Below are 20,753 nucleotides of genomic sequence, written 5' to 3'. Positions count from 1 at the left end.
TAGTCTGGTATCTACACTACAAGTGCAAGTAGTAAAACTATTCCAAACTTCAGGTTTGTTAGGACATACTTTGTGTCCTCATTGAGGTATTTATACTGTTGATGTCAGACATTTCACATTAGCTTTTACCAGTTTTTACTTTTGGTTAAAACATGTTGGACTTGCTGTTATGGAATCCATCCTTTGATAGAACAACTTCAGCATTAGGTTCCATAAATATGCAGGTATCACTGTAACTAGCAAGATCAATAAATGTTAATTAAAAATATTAATGTTGTGTTTTATTCTGTCAAACTTTAAGTTTGTCTTTATAGCTTGAAATTCCTGGTTGTGATTCAGTGGATTTCACTATTTGTGCATGTTGCAGTACATCTTAGATTGGCACAGTCTGAGAATTGCTGCAGAGGGTTATAGTGTCAAATCTCAATATACTTGGATGCATCCCACGAAAGCTCATGCTCCAATACTTCTGTTAGTCTATAAGGTGCCACAGGATTCTTTGCTGCTTTTGGTTGCTGTAGCTGGACATAAATTTGACAGATTGCATTAAGTGCAGTATTGATTGGATCTAGAATAAATGCTGCTTTTTCAGTTTTTTTCTCTCTCCAATACTCTTATCTCTGAACTCTGTGAAAGATAAAACTCTAGAAAGATCTGTGGTCTTTTTCTTAGATGTGGATTCTGAAGTAGAAACTTAGTTTGTTTTGAATTCAGAGTTTCTTTAGAAATGGGTTTTGTGGCTTTCAAATTGCACTTCTCTGTGATAGGAATTATTGTAAGGGAGAACTGCTCTAAAGAACATTTCAGCTAAAATTTTAGGTTTACTTTGAGGATATTGAGAATAGTGACCAGGTGAAGACCTGAAGAGCTCTTCTAATGTCAGGAGAGAACATATATATACGCTTAAATGCGTTTCATGCTTTTCTTTACAAAACATGTTATCCCACCGTATGCTGCATACTTGTGTTCTTTACACATTGAGTTTTGACATAGGCAGCATATTTTAAGAAAAAGTTATCAATTAGTATAGGGACTGAATATAATGCCTTCCAAAGAGCTACTCTTTCTCCTACTCCTAACATCCCAGCTTGCACCATAGTTTGTCACAACTGTGGGAAACTGCTGGAGGTGGCTTATGAGGTTCATGTGAGTACATTGTTTGCAACACCTCACATTTTTTATAAAGATTTTTATTGTAACAAAGTAGTAGTATATCGCAAAAGAAACAATTGCAAAACCATGTTGTTAGGAGCAAAGTACTTAGTCATTGCCATGACAGATGTGCAGCAAGCTTACAGACCAAGAAAGCAGTTCTAGAAGCAGGATATGACAGCACCAGGAGGATGACTTCTGGCAAAGGTGGGGTACAGGAGATTCTGAGGGAAAAGGTTCAAACGTTAGGCATCTGTTTGGCGGTAGGGGACCTAGTTTCTATAAGGCTCATAATGCCCTTAAAGATAGATAAAATTGAGAACAAATAATCCTAAAAAGGGGAAACAGTCAGTTAATTTGTACAACTTATTACAAAGATAAAGTTTTGACCCTTTAGTGATCAGCTGTTTCAGGATTATTTGTCCCTTAAGTGTTTATCTACTTGAAATGCTTGCTATTGAGATTGAGACCACTCATGCAGCTCTCTGTTCATCCTCCTACAATTTCTTAACTCGTGGTATTGGGAATTTTAATGAAAAGCAAAAAAGGGTTGGGTTGTTTATTACAAATAAAGCCATTAACAACAAAAATGATTATAGACAGGGATGCTGATGTCTTCATCTGAGGAAAAACAAAAACCAGGAATGATAAAATAGCATATCAGATCCATTCAGTGAAAGGCTTTTTAAAAAAATTACCCAATTTACATAAGAAAAAGCTCTATTAAAAATGACTGGCATGTTGACTCTGGAACTTTTTTCAAAGCATTCTAAATAATCTCTAAATCTATAGTAGGCAGCTGATAGTCTGTCTGAACCAGCATCCTTGCAGATCTTCTGGAGTTCTGAGTTAACTGAATGACACAGACTCCAGTGCTTGTGCCCCCAATATCTGTAGCCACAAGGTAGTTTCTTAAATATGAATGCATGTAACTTTTTCCTTTTGATCACATGGAACAGCAGGTTTGGAACTCCTGTTGCCAGATACTGAGTTACTTCCCTAAGCTGAACAATGCTTATTTTTTACCACCTAGTTTGAACTATGAAGCACCACATGACAGCCATCTATCCTTTTTACTGAAGAAGATTCAATAGACTTTCTTTCAAATCATGAATTTTAATGGATGTACTACTCAGTGATCCCCAAGTACAAAGTATTCTTGAAAAATCTTGTCCTTTGCTCTGCACAGAGATAATTGAACTGCCATTCCAGAACTCCAGTACCCCTAGTCCTTGTAGCAAGGTAGACTCATCAGTCGGATAGACTATTAATTTGCTACTCTAGCATAGATATCCTAACCCTTCAGATCTGAGTTATGTCAATTAAGTCCTCAACCCCATCAATGGTTGAGGTTTATTAAAATGAGTGTCCCACTGGAAGAGCAAATTTTAAAGAAAAACCTGGACACTTTCAAGCAGCAGCAGAGTATTTGACTGGAATTACCGTTCACCCAAGAGACCGTTCCCACTCATTAGACCTGGGGTGTTAAGAAGGTTTTTAAAAAGCATTTTTCATAGGAAAAATAACTAATGCAATCTATATCTTTATTTCAAATAATGCTTTGGTGCAGATCACTAAGAATTTCAAGGCCCAAGCTTCCTATACATCTAACTAGTCAAGACAGGTGTCCAGAAGCTAATGCTGTCAATGCATTTGAATTATCACGTTGCAGAAAAAGACAGGTTTTCAAAAAAAAGTTTTAGTCAGTGTAGAATAGTTAATTGCTCTATCTCCTGTGCAAGTGGTGGTAACGCATTCTTTTTGACAAAAGCCAAATGTTTGTGAGAAGAAGTGTTTTCTTTTCACTAGACACGGTAGTTTGCACTTCATCATTGGTCCATCATGCTGTTCTCTCTGCCTCTGCCTGAACCCAAACCCCCTCGCAGCCTGAGAGAAATGTTCGCTTATGCAGCTAGCCCTGCCTCAGTTTGTACCACCACCTCCTCCAGCATTCAGCTACGACATCAGAAGTTGATGTCCATGTCAGCCTCTGTGCACATGAAGATGATGTTACTTCCAATAAACAATGACGCAGATAACTTCAAGCTTATGTAAGAAAAACTGAAATAATTGTGAAACTAAGTTTTACCTGCTTTTTAACTTTGTGCTGTGGAATTTTAGTCTTAGATTTGTTCTAGACTGTATTTTCTGCAAGATGTTTCCTAATTTTTAGTTTTGTTTACTTTTATTGTTTTGTGGTGTCTGTGATATAATCCTACCATAGTGAACATTTAATACTTTTTTTCTTACTACTAAAATTATCAAAAATCCCCCTGTTCTTGAACGCTTTTGCGGGGGATTATATTCTAATCTTTTTGTACTGTTAGGAATTTTAATATTTTCAAGTAGATTGCTGGTATGTAGAGTTCTGTTACAAAATGTTCACAAATTATCAAGGTTCTCCACAGGCATAGAAAAGAGACAGCAAGGTTATACTTGATCCATTTTCCCCACACACACCTGGAAGGAAGTTTTTTTTGTCCTTCCTTCCTTTCATCAGTCATCATCTGTATGCACAGTTTCCTCTAATTCCTAACCAGCTTGCTCAGTATTATATTTTTCTAAATGCACAAATTTGTGTTTTAGACTTTTTTTATTCCTAACTTTTTGTAAAATATTACTTGATTCTGTAATGTGCTGTAGTAACTCTTTGGGGTTTTTTTCCTACCATTCCCTATATAAGGATGTTTTTAAGTGTACTTACTGTATTGTAGAATTTACAGTTGCACATTTGTAAGCAGGCATTGTTTCCTGCAAAGCTTTGGGATTTCTGTAAAAGATAATATGAAAGTGTGTAATATGTTTTTGTTTCGCTCTGTAGCACTGGTCCTGATCAAAGAACTCCTGTTGCTTCAACTCATAGCATTAGCAGTGCAACTACACCTGATCGCATTCGTTTCCCAAGAGGGACTGCCAGTCGTAGCACTTTCCATGGTCAACTCAGAGAGCGACGTACTGCTACATATAATGGACCACCTGCCTCACCCAGTCTATCCCATGAAGCAACACCACTTTCACAGACTAGGAGCAGGGGCTCCACTAATCTTTTTAGTAAATTAACTTCAAAACTAACAAGAAGGTAAGGCTTGTTTTAAAATAACAGCTGTAATAGTGAGAATTTTTCTTCACTTAAGTACTTTCCATTCTCCAAATACTTCATTTTGCTTCAATTCAGTTCTGTTCATATTCATTGAACAATGTGTTTTAGCCATTTCTGCAATTTGAAATGCTAGATGTATTAGTTTTTGAAATTTTTTTTGAGTTCTTTAGATCTTTGAAAGCCATTGTTCTTATAGTTTATAATTCTAGTCAAATTGATTTCTATAGGGTTACATGGGTTATAAGTTGGCAGAATTTGGCCTATCATACTTTTTGCTAGGAAACATAATCAACGTGTCTCACCTTGGTCTGTAACATACTTGGGCTCTGATCCTGCAGAGATTTTATGCACATGTGTTAACTTGACTGTTCATTGCAATGGTGTGGTTTGTCACTAGGACTGATTTCTGTCTGTCTGGAGTTTAATGACAGGTGGGCTACGGAGCTATAAAGGAGCTAGGCTTGCCAACTTTCTAGTCACACAAAACCAAGCACCCTAGACTGGCCCCTTCTCCAAGGCCCACTACATTCCCCCTCCCTCAGTGGCTTGCTCTCCCCCACTCTCACTCACTTTCACTGGGATGAGGCACAGGGTTGGGGTGCGGGAGGGTAGGAGGACTCCAGAAAGAGGCCAGAAATGAGAAGTTCAGGGTGCAGGAAGGGGCTCCAGGCTGGGGCAGGGAGTTGGGGTGCAGGAGGGGGTGAGGGCTCCGGCTGGGGGTGCAGGCTCTGGGGTCAGGCCAGGGATGAAGGGGTTCAGGGTGGGCTCAGGGCTGTCGCAAGGGATTGGGGCTCAGGGTTGGGGTGTGGGGCTTTACCTCAAGTGGCTCCCGGTCAGCGGCCCAGCAAGGGGGCTAAGGCAAGCTCCAAAAGCAGTGCTCCAGAACCCCAGAAGCAGCCAGCAGGTCTGGCTCCTAGGCAGGGGGCCAGAAGGCTCCATGCACCAGTCTCGCCTGCAAGCACCATGCCCCTCCCATCCCATTGGCCGGTTCTCAGCCTATGGGACTGCGGGGCCAGTGCTCGGGGTGGGGGCAGAGCATGGAGCCACATGGCCCCCTCGCCTAGGAGCCGGACCTGCTGGCTGCTTCTGGGGCACAGCGCAGTGCCAGCCAGGACAGGCAGGAACTAGCCTGTCTTAGTGCTCCAGCACCGCCAACCGAACTCTTAACGGCCCGGTCGGCAGGGCTGACCAGAGCCATCGGGGTCTCTTTTTGACCGGGTGCGCCGGTCAAAAACCGGACACCTGGTCACCCTATATAAAGCTTCCTTAATTTTTGAAAAAGTCAGCCTAGCCTAAAAGCTCATCTTAGACAGAAGCCTGCTCGACTCGTGAAAGATTTATTTGTGTGGCGCTTAGTTTAGGCATAGACCCGACATAGTCTTAAAAGTTATAGCCTGCCCAAGGAGCTTAGCCTAAGCGGAGGCTTGCTCCTGTTTTGAGGGTTTTTACTTCAGCAGGAAGTTATGACTTTCTGAATTTGCCATTGGTAACCTAAGTTTCTTCAGCTCCCACAGGAACTGAAATTTAAAAATCATATTTTCATATACATTTTAAACACTCCTGAATTTTTTATTTTCCTCTTTTTGGTATCTGAGCCAATAACCTGTAGTTCATGCACATTAGAGCACTGCATGACATTTACGTCTTCATCTTCGAGCTTGTGTATACGTTTTTGCAGGAATGAGGCTTTGGGTACTATCCACACACCTTCTGATTCTCTCCCTACCTCTATTGTACCTTTAGTAGCCTAATCTTGATAAACTATTTATAGACTATTCCACTTCAGTCTTTGACTACTTGTTTTGTATTAGGTGTATACCTACAAACATTAACCCATTCGCTTACTTTCCTTTTTATAACCTTGTACACACTATCTCTCTCAGTCTTCATAGGATCCTTCCTTCAGAGCTACATAGGCTAAGTCAACCTAATGTTTCCTCTTATCTAACTAGTGATTCCAGTATGGGGAGTTCTTGCTTTAAAATGTAGAAGTTGTCTGTGACAAATCCAAGGCCCCTCAGTCTTGTATTTGGTAAGCTTTTGCCCTGCTCCAAGTCTTCCCCTCTCTGCTGTACATTATTTTGACAAATTGCCAGGTTAAAGAGGGGAGATGTGTAGGGATTTTTTTTATAATCAGGATGTCTATTTTTATCTCAGTAACTTTTACCTATAAATGTTGGCTTAGAACAAAGCTTTTCTTATTCAAGCATTAGATCCTTTTGGAGCATCATCTTCTGTCTGTACTGTTGCTAGTTTTATAATGCTCTTCCTTAATGTTTCCATCTACCATTCAAAATGTGGATGTATTCATGTACTATGAATTTGTAAGCTTTGAGCTCTGCTACTGGAACCTATTAGGAAGCATTCTAAATTATTTAGAACATAATGAAGCTTGTAAAAGCTTGAATTCTGGTTTTTAATTCGCAGCACAATAGCTTTTAACCAGACCCCTTTTTACAATAAATAATTCCACTATCTGGGGATTATTTAATAAACTGCACAAAGGAAATATAAAACCTCAATTTCTTGTTAAAGGTTATGTATTAAGTATGCATCCAGAAGCCCTGTTCAGAATCATGCCCCCATCATGCTTGGTGCTGTACAAACTCATAGGAAGGCACCCTGTCCCTAAGGACTCAGCACTTCAAGTTTCTTCTTTCTCACCTTCATAGAAGAACATCCTTTTAATCATCATCTTTTCATATCCTGCTTCATTTTTTCTCTGTGACAATAAATTACTTGTATTCCGGAGTAGGCAATTTCACAGCATTTGCCACTAAATATAAATGCATCATTAAGGCAGTTTGTGACGGGTTGGGTTACAGAGACCCCCTTGGGACTGCCACCTGATGTGCTGAGACTACCTTTGAGCCCATTTTCCCTGGCAACTTCGGACTTCAGAACCCTGCCTTGTTGAGCCAGACACATCAGTCTGCTCTAACACAGATCCAGGGTCTGAACCATCTCCCCCAAAAGTTGCAGGCATAACTGAAGATTGCTTAGAAAGTGCTCCTGTCTCTAGCACCCAGGATCCAGTTTCCAACAGGATTCAAACCCTAAATAAATCTGTTTTACTCTGTATAAAGCTTATACAGGGTAAACTCATAAATTGTCTACCCGCTGTAATGCTGATAGAGAGAGATGCACAGCTGTTTGCTCCCCCCAGGAATTAATTACTTCATCTGGGTCAATTAATCAGCAGCAAATGATTTTAAGTAGAAAAAGTAGGATTTAAGTGGTTCCAAGTAATCAGACAGAACAAAGTAAATTACCAAGCAAAATAAAACAAAAACACGCAAGTTTAAGCCTAATACAGTAGGAAACTAAATGCAGGTAAATCTCACCCTCAGATGTTCCAATAAACTTTTTTTTACGGACTAGACTCCTTTCTATTCTGGGTCCAGCAATCACTCTCATCCCCCATAGTTACTGTCCTTTGTTCCAGTTTCTTTCAGGCACCTCTTTTGGAGTGGAGAGACTATCTTTTGAGCCAGCTGAAGACAAAATGGAGGGGTTTTATATTCTTTCTCTTGTGGGCAGAAACCTCTTTGTTCTCCTGTGCAAAATCACAGCAACAAGATGGAGTCTATAGCCACCTAGGCAAGTCACATGTCTGTGAATGCTTCAGCTTTTTGCAGGCCAACACCATAGTTTACATGTTAGTTTGAATGTTCCCAGGAAAGCCCAGATGTGAATTGGCATCTCCCAAAGTCCATTGCTAGTTAAGTTCTCCCAATTACTTGAATAACCCCTTCACACTATGTTGACCAAATCTGCTTCCTACAGCAAACACTTTAAATACAAGCATAGCGCCAACACTCATAACTTCAGATATGAAAATGATGCATGCAAACAAATAGAATGAATATATTCAGTAGATAATAACCTTTGCAAAGATATATGTTAAATGGCATATCTAGCATAAAACATATTCCGGTTATGTCATATTTACACTCATAAGCATATTTCTTTAAAGTATTATGCGGTGCAATGTCACACTCTCCTGCTGAACTTACTGCCAGAAACTTGGACACTGTCCATGGCGGAGGCAGTACATGTAAAATCCCTGTTTGTCTGTGGCCACACTCCCTTCCAGTTCCTTTAAGCCTTATGATGTGATTCATAGGGGTTTTAGCAAAGTTGTGGGTTCCTGGTCCCTGAAAACATGTTGGGGTATAGTATCGTTAACAGAGTGCAGGCAGGAGTCTATTCTGTGAAAGAAGCTTATTGGGACATATCTGAGGGTGAGATTTACCTGCATTTAGTTTCCTCTGTATTAGGCTTAGACTTGGGTGTGTGTTGTTTTGTTTTGCTTGGTAATTTACTTTGTTCTGTCTGTCATTACTTGGAATCACTTAAATCCTACTTTTTATACTTAATAAAATCACTTTTTGCTGATTAATTGACCCAGAAGTAAGTAATTCCTGAGGGAGCAAACAGCTGTGCATATCTCTTATCAGCATTATAGAGGGTGGACAATTTATGAGTTTACCCTGTATAAGCTTTATACAGAGTAAAATGGATTTATTTGGGGTTTAGATCCCATTGGGAATTGTGTATCTGGGTGGTAGAGACAGGAGCACTTTCTAAGCCATCTTCAGTTAAGTCTGCAACTTTTAGGGGATGTGGTTCAGACCCAGGGTCTGTGTTGGAGCAGACAGGTGTGTCTGGCTCAACAAGGCAGGGTTCTTAAGTACCAAGCTGACAGGGAAAATGAGCCCAGAGGTAGTCTCAACACTTCAGGTGGCAGTCCCAGGGGGGTCTCTGTGACCAAACCTGTCACACAGTTCTTGGCACCAAATGGATGTTATGAAGAAATGAGTTAATTTTGGGGCTATTCAACTACAAAAGTTGACATTTTTTTCCAATCTGAAATACATAGGACTATAGACAAAAATGCAATCCCTTTGTAAGTGCAAACAATGCTACAGTTTAAGAATATTTTTAAACTGGTATACATTTGAATTCGTAATATTTAGTGATGACTCTTTTCAGAAGAAATGTTGGAATGCTGTCAGAAGTAAAACAAAGTTGAAAACAAAATTAAGACGTTTTCTCAGCCCTGAAATCATTCTTCTAATCTCAGAATAAATTTGAAACTTATTATTTCCAGGTGCATTTAAATATGAAATTTCATTGTTATTGCATGTTTCACTTTTTGAATGAATTTTCAATTTAATTTGTACGAACTTTTTCTGTTAATTATTGTTTTGGCTTAATTTTTTTTAGAAACATGTCATTCAGGTTTATCAAAAGGTAGGATTTATTTATATTTAAAGTGGCTCCTGCAATTAACATAAAATTTGGCTTTCTAGCCTTGGTTTTCTAAAAACTAAACTTTCTGCTGAGAACTAAATACTTTCTTCCTTGAAAGGAAAATATAGAAGGAAATCCATTGACTAATGATGATACTTAAGCATCTGTGGCACCTGTATAACAAGATGTAAAGCATGCCTTGTGCGCTCTTCTTTCTTTGATAGAGTTGATAGTACCAAAAATAATTCTGTTCTTTATACTAATACACTTAGCATGCTTATGTTTGAAGAATGATGTGTTTGGTAACACTGAAAAATGTAGACAAAACATAAGGCCACAAATGTGTAAAGGTAAGTGATGCTCTACATTCTTTATCCTCTAATTTTCTTCGTTAGGAAAATTCTTATCAAAATATTGTATGAGTAATTTGCTTCTGGTCATAACAAATTTAGACATTCACCAAATTTGACTTAAAAATACAAATCGCTTGAGAGATTGGAAGTTTGCATGAGGGATGAAGGATGTACATTGAAAATCTTAAAATAAGAAGCATTTTTTAGAGTACCCAAAGCGAAATTATTTCCTCTTATACTGTCCAACAGAGACATAAAATGAAGCACTTAATTGCAATTTATAGAATAAACAAAAGCATAAAAGTTATGCAAGTGCATTGACAAAAGGAACCAATCTTGGAAAAACTATCCTACCTAGAAAGGTTTTAAGAAAGCAGGTGGAACTGATTGTTCTTGCTTTAATACTGGCATAAATTACAGGTGCACCTCTACCTCGATATAACGCTGTCCTTGGGAGCCAAAAAATCTTACTGCATTATAGGTGAAACTGTGTTATATTAAACTTGCTTTGATCCACTGGAGTGCGCAGCCCCCTCCCCCCCGGAGCACTGCTTTACCACGTTATATCCAAATTCATGTTATATCGGGTGGCGTTATATCGAGGTAGTGGTGTAATTCTATTGAAGTAGGTGAAAAGAGAGTCAGGCATCCTACTCTCAAAGCTGTATTACTTCAGCATTCTTCTCCTAATTCTTTGGAAAACCCTAGCATCCATAAGCTAAAACATGGAAGAAATAGACCAACAGGAAAAAAGCTACCAGAATATTCTAAAAATGAAGAGTGATGGAAATAAAAAGTATGACTTGGAAATTGCTTGTCATATTGTCTTCAGAGAATAGAATAAAAAATAAGGGAAGCTTGCAGACTGTGGGTTCCAATAACTGAATTTAGAGTTGTATACTGAAAGAAATGAAATGTCACAATGAGAAACTAAAAGATGTAGGAAGGCACACTGAAAGAGATGTTGCTAGAGCTACTCGCGTTTCTTTGGTCAGTGAAAACATTGAAATGGCTGTTTGATTGACCTAATTTTCTAGTAGTATCCGACAGTGGCCTTTTAAAAGTGTTGCCAGGCTTGTCTGGAATGATGATACCATGCTCAAATGTTGAAAGAAGTTTTGATTCAGAAATGGCCAAAAATAAAAAATAATTTCATCCCAACATACTTCACTTTAAAAATGGGCATCCATTTGTACTTTCTAAAGGTAAAATCATCACTGATCTTTGCAATTTCAAGTTTGTCGTACACCTCTACCCGATATAACATGACCCGGTATAACATAGATTTGGCTGTAACGTGGTAAAGCAGTGCTCGGGGGGGTGGGGGCTGCACACTCCGGCAGATCAAAGCAAGTTCAGTATAACGTGGCTTCACGTATAACGCGGTAAGATTTCCTTGGCTCCCGAGGACAGTGTTATATCAGAGTAGAGGCGTACTTTCTTTAGGCAAGCTGTGACCTAAAATTGTTAGGATATAAATTTAGTTAATTCCATTAGGAATTGTATGTAATTCAACTCCAAACTAGCTGCTGAAGTTCACATTCATTCAGGAAAGTCAGGCTGTGAAAAATACCTTGCATATTAGACTTGGAATGGTTTCTTTGTTTCAAAACAAATCATAGTATTAAGTTACACTCCCTCTTAGTGCTGTGTTTGGGGCTTTCCCAAATGTGAACATATTTTAGAATTTTTATTGGATTAGTTGCCATAAACATTCGTTGTTGGTTTACAGGAATATAAATTGGGGGGAGGAATATACATGGGTGCTGGTAGTTTTGTTTGGCGCTAGGGTAGATCAGAGAAGGAACTGAGTGCCAGCAATCTTGTACACTTGATAGTGAATAAAGGCAAATTTCTTAACTCAGCATTTAGCCTGAGCCACCAAATTCTTCACAGTTGCAGAAGTCAGTGTGACTTCTGTGAATTGCACAGGGATCTGAGATTGAAAGAGAGGCTTTGCCTCTTCCAAAGTTATGGCTGTGGCTACTGTAGTTGAGCAAATAAGCTATTATTTCCACAACTGAACACTCATTATAACTTAACTATAAGCCTCTACTGCTCTGAGGCAGTAAGGGAGATCAATCAGTCAGGAAGTTCAATTACGTTTTATAACTCATGTTCTAGAGAGTTACCTTTGAATAGATGTGGCACTGTAATATAAATACTACTTTTGGGTCAGACATTTGACGTTTGTTAATTGCAGCAATGTTTCAGGTGTTCTGATAGTAACTTTTTCAGAGTATTCTTGTTTAAAAAGAGACTTGCACAACAATGCACCTCTGAATTTTCCTTTCTATTAGTAGACGAGTATGTGCATGTGACTTCCAGTGTGCCTGTCTCTCTCCTTCTTGTATGCAAGCAGTGAAGTGAAATACATTGCTGCCTAGAGCATAGATACTGATTCATTTTTTAGTCAAATTCATCTTTACGTGCCATGAATCTCGTCTACTGAAATTCATTTTATTTTAACGTTTGAATTTATTATATATAGTCGCCACAAAGACAATATTACAACTTCGCTTCAGAGAGCTCAGCAAATTCTGAGTGCTACACATTTTGTTTTTTAAAAATTTAGAATGTCATACCTCATCTAACATTAACAAGATACTATGCAGTGTCCTTGCAAATCTGCAGGGATTCCTTTATGTTGTGGAAGGCTAATTTGATACTTGGATAGCAAAGTTGTGTTGATATTTTGATAGCATTTTTGTTGTAGAATCTTATCTTTAATTAAAGGTGTAACTTTCCTTGAAAAAGCAGGTTGCTTTCTTTTATGTATAAATTAATTAAATCTTATTTTAGTAGACTCCATCCATTACCACTCTTCCACATCATTTATAGCTTTTAATCAAGCTGTGAAATATTCTTTAGACAGCTTTATTTTTTAATGTTTCACTGGGTTTTTAACAGAGTATACATAGAGAACACTTGCAATGTGCAAAACATAATTCATGATAGATATACAGAAGCACAATCCTAGGTCAACATATCACTTATGCTATTTACTACTTTTCACATACCATTTAACAAAAGTAAATGAAGTGCCATAGTCACTGTAATACAGCTATTGGCTTAAAACAGAAAAATAAAATATAAAATTACTCTATCACAACTAATTAGCTTATTAGTCAGCTCCTTTCTTTAACACATTATCTGCTCAATAGTCTTCTGTTATAAACCAGGAGTTTGTGTTCCTTTCATTACTGCAGACTACATTGGCAACTTGGAAGCCTAAAGGTTGTATCTGACTTGTAAGCATATACAGTATTATAAATGACATATGCAGTACGATCTTAATCAGAAGTGCACTGGTATATGTTTTATTTACAGAATTCTGTAAGTTTGCATGGTCCTTTGTAGAGCATAACCATGCTTCGAGGTCCAAGGGGGAAGGAATATCAATGGGAAGACTGACACTGCTTCTCTGAAACTTCATGCCAGGTTTTATATTGGAGGTCACACATCATGGAATGCAGTTTTGAGTGTTAGGTGACCTGGTATATTTATTGGTTCAGATTTTAATTTTTTAACCTATTCACAATTATAAGTACTTCCACAAGAGGCTTACAAATAAGAGGTTTCAGAGTAGCAGCCGTGTTAGTCTGTATCCGCAAAAAGAACAGGAGTACTTGTGACACCTAAGGCCACGTCCAGACTAGGAATTAAAATCGATTTTAGATACGCAACTTCAGCTACGAGAATAACGTAGCTGAAGTCGAATTTCTAAAATCGAGGTACTCACCAGTCTGGACGGCGCCGCATCGATGTCCGCGGCTCTCCGTGTCGATTCCGGAACTCCGTTCGGATTGATGGAGTTCCGGAATCGATGTAAGCGCGCTCGGGGATCGATACACCACGTCCAGACTAGACGCGATATATCGATCCCCGAGCAATCGATTTTAACCCGCCGATGCCGCGGGTTAGTCTGGACGAGGGCTTAGAGACTAACAAATTTATTTCAGCATAAGCTTTTGTGGGCTAGGTTTAAACAGACTGGGAATGGTTGGATCATTACACTAATTGAATCTATTTCCCTATGTTTAGTTCTCCTCACACCTTCTGTGGGTCATCTCAATTATCACTTCAAAGGGTTTTTTTTCTCCTGCTGATGATAGCTCATCTCAATTGATTGGACTCTTCCAGTTGGTATGCATACTTACACCTTTTCATGTTCTCTGTATGTATAAATATCTTCTGTGTTCAATTCTATGCATCCGAAGAAGTGAGCTGTAGCCCACGAAAGCTTATGCTGAAAAACGTGTTAGTCTCTAAGGTGCAACAAGTACTCCTGTTATTTTTATAAATAAGAGTACTTACTCAAGATGTATCTTGCCGCAGGTGTTCAGTGAATACCTTTAATTTCTCTAAATGTAGATTGAGTATTTAGAAGTTGGTCAGTTTTATCTGAACTTCAGCCTCAGCTGCTAGAATCAGCTGAAAATAGGTCTGAAACCAGAACAAACTATTTTGTTCCTTTGAAAGACTGAACTTTTGAGCAAACTAATCTTGAGCTTTCTTATATCATTCACTATAGGAATGACAGGTCATACTCCTATTTCTTGAGCCTTTGTTGTCAACTGAGAAAGTGAGTCTGACATCTATAAATGCTTGCAACTGTAAGCAAAAATGTTCTCTCCTACTTCCCAGGAACAGATGCCTCTAGTGCCCTTCAGAGAATATTTTTGAGTACAGCACTTGACATTTTGTCATCTGAGTCAGGAAGTCACTTCAGACTTACAGAGAGAAGAGTTTGCTGTGCCTTTCCAAATGAGCCTTCCACAAGATTCTTTGCATGTCTACTGTTGAAACCTCTGGATCTGTTCAGCTTTTATAGCTTTCTCGTTTCCCATAATTCCTCATGCTTTCACTAGGAAAGCTTAACGTCAATAGCAGCCCAGAGGTCCTGGCTTGTACACCACAGACTTTCTAGGCTTTTTCCATTTCTGATTTCTCGAATATCCATTCGTTCTAGAGAAGCACATCAGCTTGACATATCTACCAAAGTGGTTATAAATATTGGCATCTTAATCTGTCTTTGACAGACTTCACAATTCAGTAACTAAGAGAACTAAATTATTTTACTGACCAATATGGATAAATATGTTGCATAGCTGAAAATGATTGTCTCCGTCCTATGTTGTTAAAGGTGATAGAACCATCTCTTCTTACAGGGCCTGAACCTGCTTCCTTTGATACAATGGAGAAATACACATTGTCCTTAATAGAAAAAACATCAGGCCCTTAGTTAAGAAACCCCTAAGAATAGTCCATTGAGAGAGGCTTACTCCATACAGTGATTGTGGTACTATACACTCTGTGTTGACATATTCTGGCAATAATCAGAACAGGACTCTTGCTTCAATGTGAGCTTCATTTAGCCCAGATTTTTCCCCTCAAGATTTTAAAATAAAATGGCAGTGTTAAGACACGCTGAAATGTGATTCTGACCAAAAAATGTCACTGTGAAGTAGTTAGGATTGGTATACAACATACGTGACTTGAGCGCACAAAAGCAAGGAAACTAAAAGCTACATGACAGTACGTATGTTCCCAGACAGGCATATACCTCATCGCCACAACTACCATACACCATGGATGATGCACCACAGTTTTAACTCTCCCTTCTCATCCTCACACCATTTACCAAGCTGCCCCCTAATCTACTATGATAAGTTTGGTGTGTTAATATTGTGTATGCCTGGGGTGAAATAGGCATGGGAGAAAGTAGCAAGGTGCTTGTAGGAGATTTTTCCACCTTGATTCTATTTGCCTTGAGGGTTGCTTAAATGTAACATTAATATATAACAATGTTAAGTAACTTTTCTGCCTGTGATCTTTATATTGCTTAATTTCTTTTACCTTTCTGCATATATCTTCTGGATGATGAGTCCGTGGTACAGGAATTCAGAAGAATTCATATTCAGAGTAATTGTACATATTGCGAAATCTTGAATTTACCTTGACATTTTTCTTATACTAACTTTAATTTATATCCTGGTTTAAGGGAGGGCGGGAGAAATTAATCAGATCATTTGAGCTACAGGTTTCACTATATTTGATCTACAGGTATGGGTGTGCATATTAAAGCCGTTTTTAATACCATTTTTCTCTCTTTTACAGCTTATCACTTAATATTAACAATAATTAATATATATTTGTTTACACTGAATTAATACATTTTACATATTTCTAATTCAACATTCTTCCCCACTGAAATCTTATCTTTTAACTTTATGTGTACATATGTCAATATAGTATTAAAATTAATACTAAAAGTATCTGCTTTTTAGAAACTGTGTCTTATAAATACATATTGTTTTGGTGGGCAAGACATTTGTAGTATTCTAAGTTTGCTGTGATCTTGAAAATCCATTGAATCCTTGTTGCCTAAAGTGTCATAACACAATATATTTTAATTACAGTATAATTGAGATATTGCATTTAGCTATTCAGACATTATGTATGCTAGTATAAGATTTGTCTTCTCTTTCCCACTTCCTTTTGTTTCTGCATTCTTTTCAATGAGGCTCCCGACTGAATATGAGAGGAACGGGAGATATGAGGGCTCAAGGTGAGGGTAATGATTTTTGTTTTACATGTTGCATAGGTGAGTTTGAAGCTTTCTCCCCTGTTTATGTGGCTCAGGTTCTAAGCAGCAGGTTTTGTTTCCTTTAGCTCCACGAAACTGTAAACCAAGAAGCCCTCCTGTGTGCAAAACAGTGATTAAAGCATTGAGTGACTTGGTTCTAAACTCTTCCATCTTTCATGTTGCCTTTTCCCTATATATATTTCTGTATCTTAGCAGCTAGGCAGGCAGGAAGCCCCCAGTCAGACTGCAGAACTGCTCTATAATCCAATATTGGAGGGTGCTGACGTGTGAGATTTTTTTAACCCTTTTCAAGGTTATGAGCATAATCTCTGACTCTATCAATCAGCTTGAGACTGCTCATGTGAAAGCAAGTCTCCTCTATGATAACACATAGAATTATTAAATAGGTGATCTTCATGCTGAATTTGTTTAACTTTCTGATCAAGTTTTTATTTTTATGCAATACTTTTTTCACAATGTTCTGCCAACACGATGGTACAGAAGTTTGTGTCATGTAACTAGAATTTGTTTTTAAAATGCCCATAAAAAGGACTTGACTTGTTATTAGTACTTGTTAAAATACTTGTCTTTGCAACTGAGGATGCGAGGGAGATTCGCAAACCTTAAGCCATTCTTTTTAGGTGACAAATCTAAGGAACTGTCCTTATGAGGTGTCATTAGAGGAGGTTTTGAAACAAACTGATAAATTAAACAGTAATAAATCACCAGGACCAGATGGTATTCACCCAAGAGTTCTGAAAGAACTCAAATTTGAAATTGCAGAACTGCTAACTATGGTTTGTAACCTATCATTTAGATCAGCTTCTGTACCAAATGACTGGAGGATAGCTAATCTGACACCAGTTTTTTAAAAGGGCTCCAGAGGCGATCCCAGCAACTGCAGGCCTGACTTCAGTACCAGGCAAACTGGTTGAAACTCTAGTAAAGAACAGATGTGTCAGACACATAGATGAACATAATTTGTTGGGGGAAGAGTCCACATGATTTTTGTAAAGGGAAATTATGCCTCACCAATCTACTAGAATTCTATCAGGGGTTCAACAAGCATGTGTACAAGGAGAGCCAATGGATATAAAGTACTTAGATTTTCAGAGAGCCTTTGACAGGGTCCCTCACCAGAGGCTCTTAAGCAAAGTAAGCTGTCATGGGATAAGACTGAAGGTCCTCTCATGGATTAGTCAAGAGTTAAGAAAAAACAGATAGGAATAAATGGTCAAATTTCAGAATGGAGAGAGGTAAATAGTGGTGTCCCTCAGAAGTCTGTACTGGGACTATTTAACTTGTTCATAAATGATCTGGGAAAAGGGGTAAACAGTGAGGTGACAAAACTTGCAGATGATACAAACTACTCAAGATAGTTAAGTCCAAAGCAGACTGCAAAGAGCTACAAAGGGATCTCACAAAACTGGGTGACTGGGCAATAAAATGTCAGATGAAATTGAATGTTGATAAATGCAAAGTAATGAACATTGGAAAACATAATCCTAACTATACATATGAAATGATGAGGTCTAAATTAGCTGTTACCGCTCAAGAAAGAGATCTCTTCCAATTCCAATGTCTTTTTTTGAGATGGGGCAATCACATATGCATGCAAAAAAGATATTTTGGAATTGGAAAAAGTTCAGAAAGAGGCAAAAAAATGTTTAGGGCTTCCATATGAGGATTGATTAAGAAGATTGGGACTTTTCATCTTGAAAGAGACGAATGAGGGGGGATATGGTAATGTCTGGTGTGGAGAATATACATAAGGAAGTATTATTTACTCCTCCTCATAACACAAGAACCAGGGGTCACCAAATGAAATTAATAGGCAGCAGGTTTAAAACAAACAAAAGAAAGTATTTCTTCACACGATGCACAGCCAATCTGTGGAACTCTTTTCCAGAGGATGTTGTGAAGGCCAAGACTATAAGAGGGTTTAAAAAAAAGACCTAAATAAATTCATGGAGGATAGGTCTATTAATTATCAGAGGGGTAGCCATGTTAGTCTGGATCTGTAAAAGCAGCAAAGGAGTACTGTGGCACCTTATAAACTAACAGTCTATAGTCTGGTAGTCTATAAGGTGCCACAGGACTCTTTGCTGCTTTTACAGGTCCATCAATGGTTATTAGCCAGGATGGGCAAGGATGGTGTCACTAGCTTCTGTTTGCCAGAAGCTGGGATTGGGCGACAGGATGAATCACTTGATGATTACCTGTTCTTTTCATTCCCTCGGGGGCACCTGACATTGTCCACTGTTGGAAGACATGATACTGGGCTAGTTGGATCTTTGGTCTGACCCAGTATGGCTGTTCTTATGTTCTAAATTGAATTCTGAATCTTAACATACCATTGATTTTTAACTGTATGGTATACCATGAGAGCAAAAATAATGTTTAAAGAAGTATCTGATGCAGAAAACACCTTTATGCACATATCTGCTCGGTAACAAATACTTTTTGTGAAGGTTTCAGTACACAAATTGCAACTCTTTTTAGCCATGTGGCCACTAATTCATAGCTGAAATACAAGAATGAAGTTTGTCATCCTCCTGTCCGCATTCCCTCCAATTGTTGTTCACGTTAGTTGTGTCCTGGCTTAATTAGATTGTATGCTTTTGGGGTGGGAACAGTCTTACTGTGTGTATATAATATGCAATGCTTAGTACAACAGGGTCCTGCTCCAAGTTGAGGCCCCTCTAGGCACTTCTGTAATACAAAAATGCACACTGAACAGGGCAGTTGCTTCACCAACACAAGATTCAAGAGGCTGTTGGTTGTCCTATTAAATAATAAAATGTTTTCTTTCAGTCGCAATGTAGCTGTGGATCAGAAGGATGAAAACAAAGAAGCCAAGCCCCGTTCTCTGAGGTTTACTTGGAGCATGAAAACTACCAGTTCCATGGATCCTAACGATATGATGAGGGAAATTCGTAAAGTCCTGGATGCCAATAATTGTGACTATGAACAAAGAGAGCGTTTCTTGCTTTTCTGTGTGCATGGCGATGGACATGCAGAAAATCTTGTACAGTGGGAGATGGAGGTGTGTAAACTGCCAAGACTGTCACTGAATGGAGTCCGCTTTAAGCGGATATCGGGAACATCCATAGCTTTTAAAAACATTGCTTCCAAAATTGCCAATGAATTAAAGTTGTAAGAAAAAGTAATTAAGTTGTAAATTAAGTAGCAATTTCGAGTGTTTTTGAGAACACCGATGGAAATGTATAAAATAATATTTAGGCAATAACTTCTACATCTTCTGAATCATGATACTAAAAAAAAATTGAAACAAGCTGCTGAGCTGGGAGGGAGAGTTGGACTTTTTTTTATAAGTGCACTACAGCATTAAAGTTGCCTACTATGTAAAATATTACCCCTTCTGCTTTATTTCCATTGCTCTAAGTCTGACAGCAAACTGAAACACACAATAGATACATTTAAATATGCCCCCTGTTTGTTTGGATGTGAGAATGTACAGTATGTGTGTATAATATATTAAGTATTATATGTAAACTCATCATTTACAACATTAGAGCTGTACCCATACCTCTTTTCAGGCTAATTTTGGTGCTAAAAATTGAAATGGCCAAGGAGAAAACACTTGAGTTAATATTTAAAATAATTGAATGGTTACCCCATAAATGCAGTTTTACAGTTCACTGCTGTATTAAGAAAAAAGTATGAAGGGTTTGGGTTTATGGTTGTGAACATTACTCCTGTTTTTTAAGTAGATCTCATGAGATAATTAAACATTCACTTTTACTCAGTAAGTCTTGCATTATACTTCTCCCACTATTTATTATTTAAGTTTGAATCAAATTAAAAATTAGAGTTGATTTATGCATTAAAATTTGGGTAAATGCTTCAGTTTCTCTGTTCATGTTAAACACAAGTGTAAAAATATATCCCCTTTATCTCTTGTCTTTCATGACTTAGTAGAATGGGTTACCATCCAGTATGCTCTACCTTTTACTGCTACAGAATGTAAACAGTGTAATTCAACGAGAACATCACATTTAATGTCTTATCTTGAGGTAGAAATGTGGTTTAAAAACCTGACTTGCTGGAACTTGGTGACAATTTCAGACATTGTTCCTACTGTAAAGGCTTGGCCAGATTCATCAGAAGAACAAAAGGACTCAGTAAACAATAAAAGTTCTGGTGAGAATTACCACATTCTCTACCACAGCCTGAGGAGATGCTGACCTCCTACATTACTGCTGGACATGCGTTGTCCCTTCCCCATGAGCTGTGAGCATGCAGTCTTGTTAAAATCCAAAAGTGGAAAGCCAGTGTTTGC

At 38.2% G+C, this 20,753-nt stretch overlaps 1 protein-coding gene across 5 annotated transcripts in view; it reads left to right on the top strand.

Annotated features, from left to right (window-relative positions):
- MARK3 (microtubule affinity regulating kinase 3) overlaps positions 1-20,223 on the top strand; it is a 100,794-nt gene extending 80,571 nt beyond the window's left edge. For 2 of the 5 annotated variants that reach the window (XM_030558679.1, XM_030558680.1), the window contains 5 exons: positions 3,974-4,231; positions 9,482-9,508; positions 14,396-14,446; positions 16,388-16,432; positions 19,265-20,223. In XM_030558679.1, the coding sequence (XP_030414539.1) occupies positions 3,974-4,231; positions 9,482-9,508; positions 14,396-14,446; positions 16,388-16,432; positions 19,265-19,610 (727 nt within the window). In that variant the 3' untranslated portion in view covers positions 19,611-20,223. The remainder of the gene's footprint in view (positions 1-3,973; positions 4,232-9,481; positions 9,509-14,395; positions 14,447-16,387; positions 16,433-19,264) is intronic. The other 3 variants (XM_030558681.1, XM_030558682.1, XM_030558684.1) reach the window with 3 other exon arrangements.
- The last annotated feature ends 530 nt before the right edge of the window (positions 20,224-20,753 follow it).

This window comes from Gopherus evgoodei, chromosome 4 (genome assembly GCF_007399415.2).
Source record: "Gopherus evgoodei ecotype Sinaloan lineage chromosome 4, rGopEvg1_v1.p, whole genome shotgun sequence".
Taxonomy (NCBI): Eukaryota; Metazoa; Chordata; order Testudines; family Testudinidae; genus Gopherus; species Gopherus evgoodei.
The sequence above is the reverse complement of the archived record's forward strand: the minus strand, read 5'-3'. Positions and strand labels throughout refer to the sequence as shown.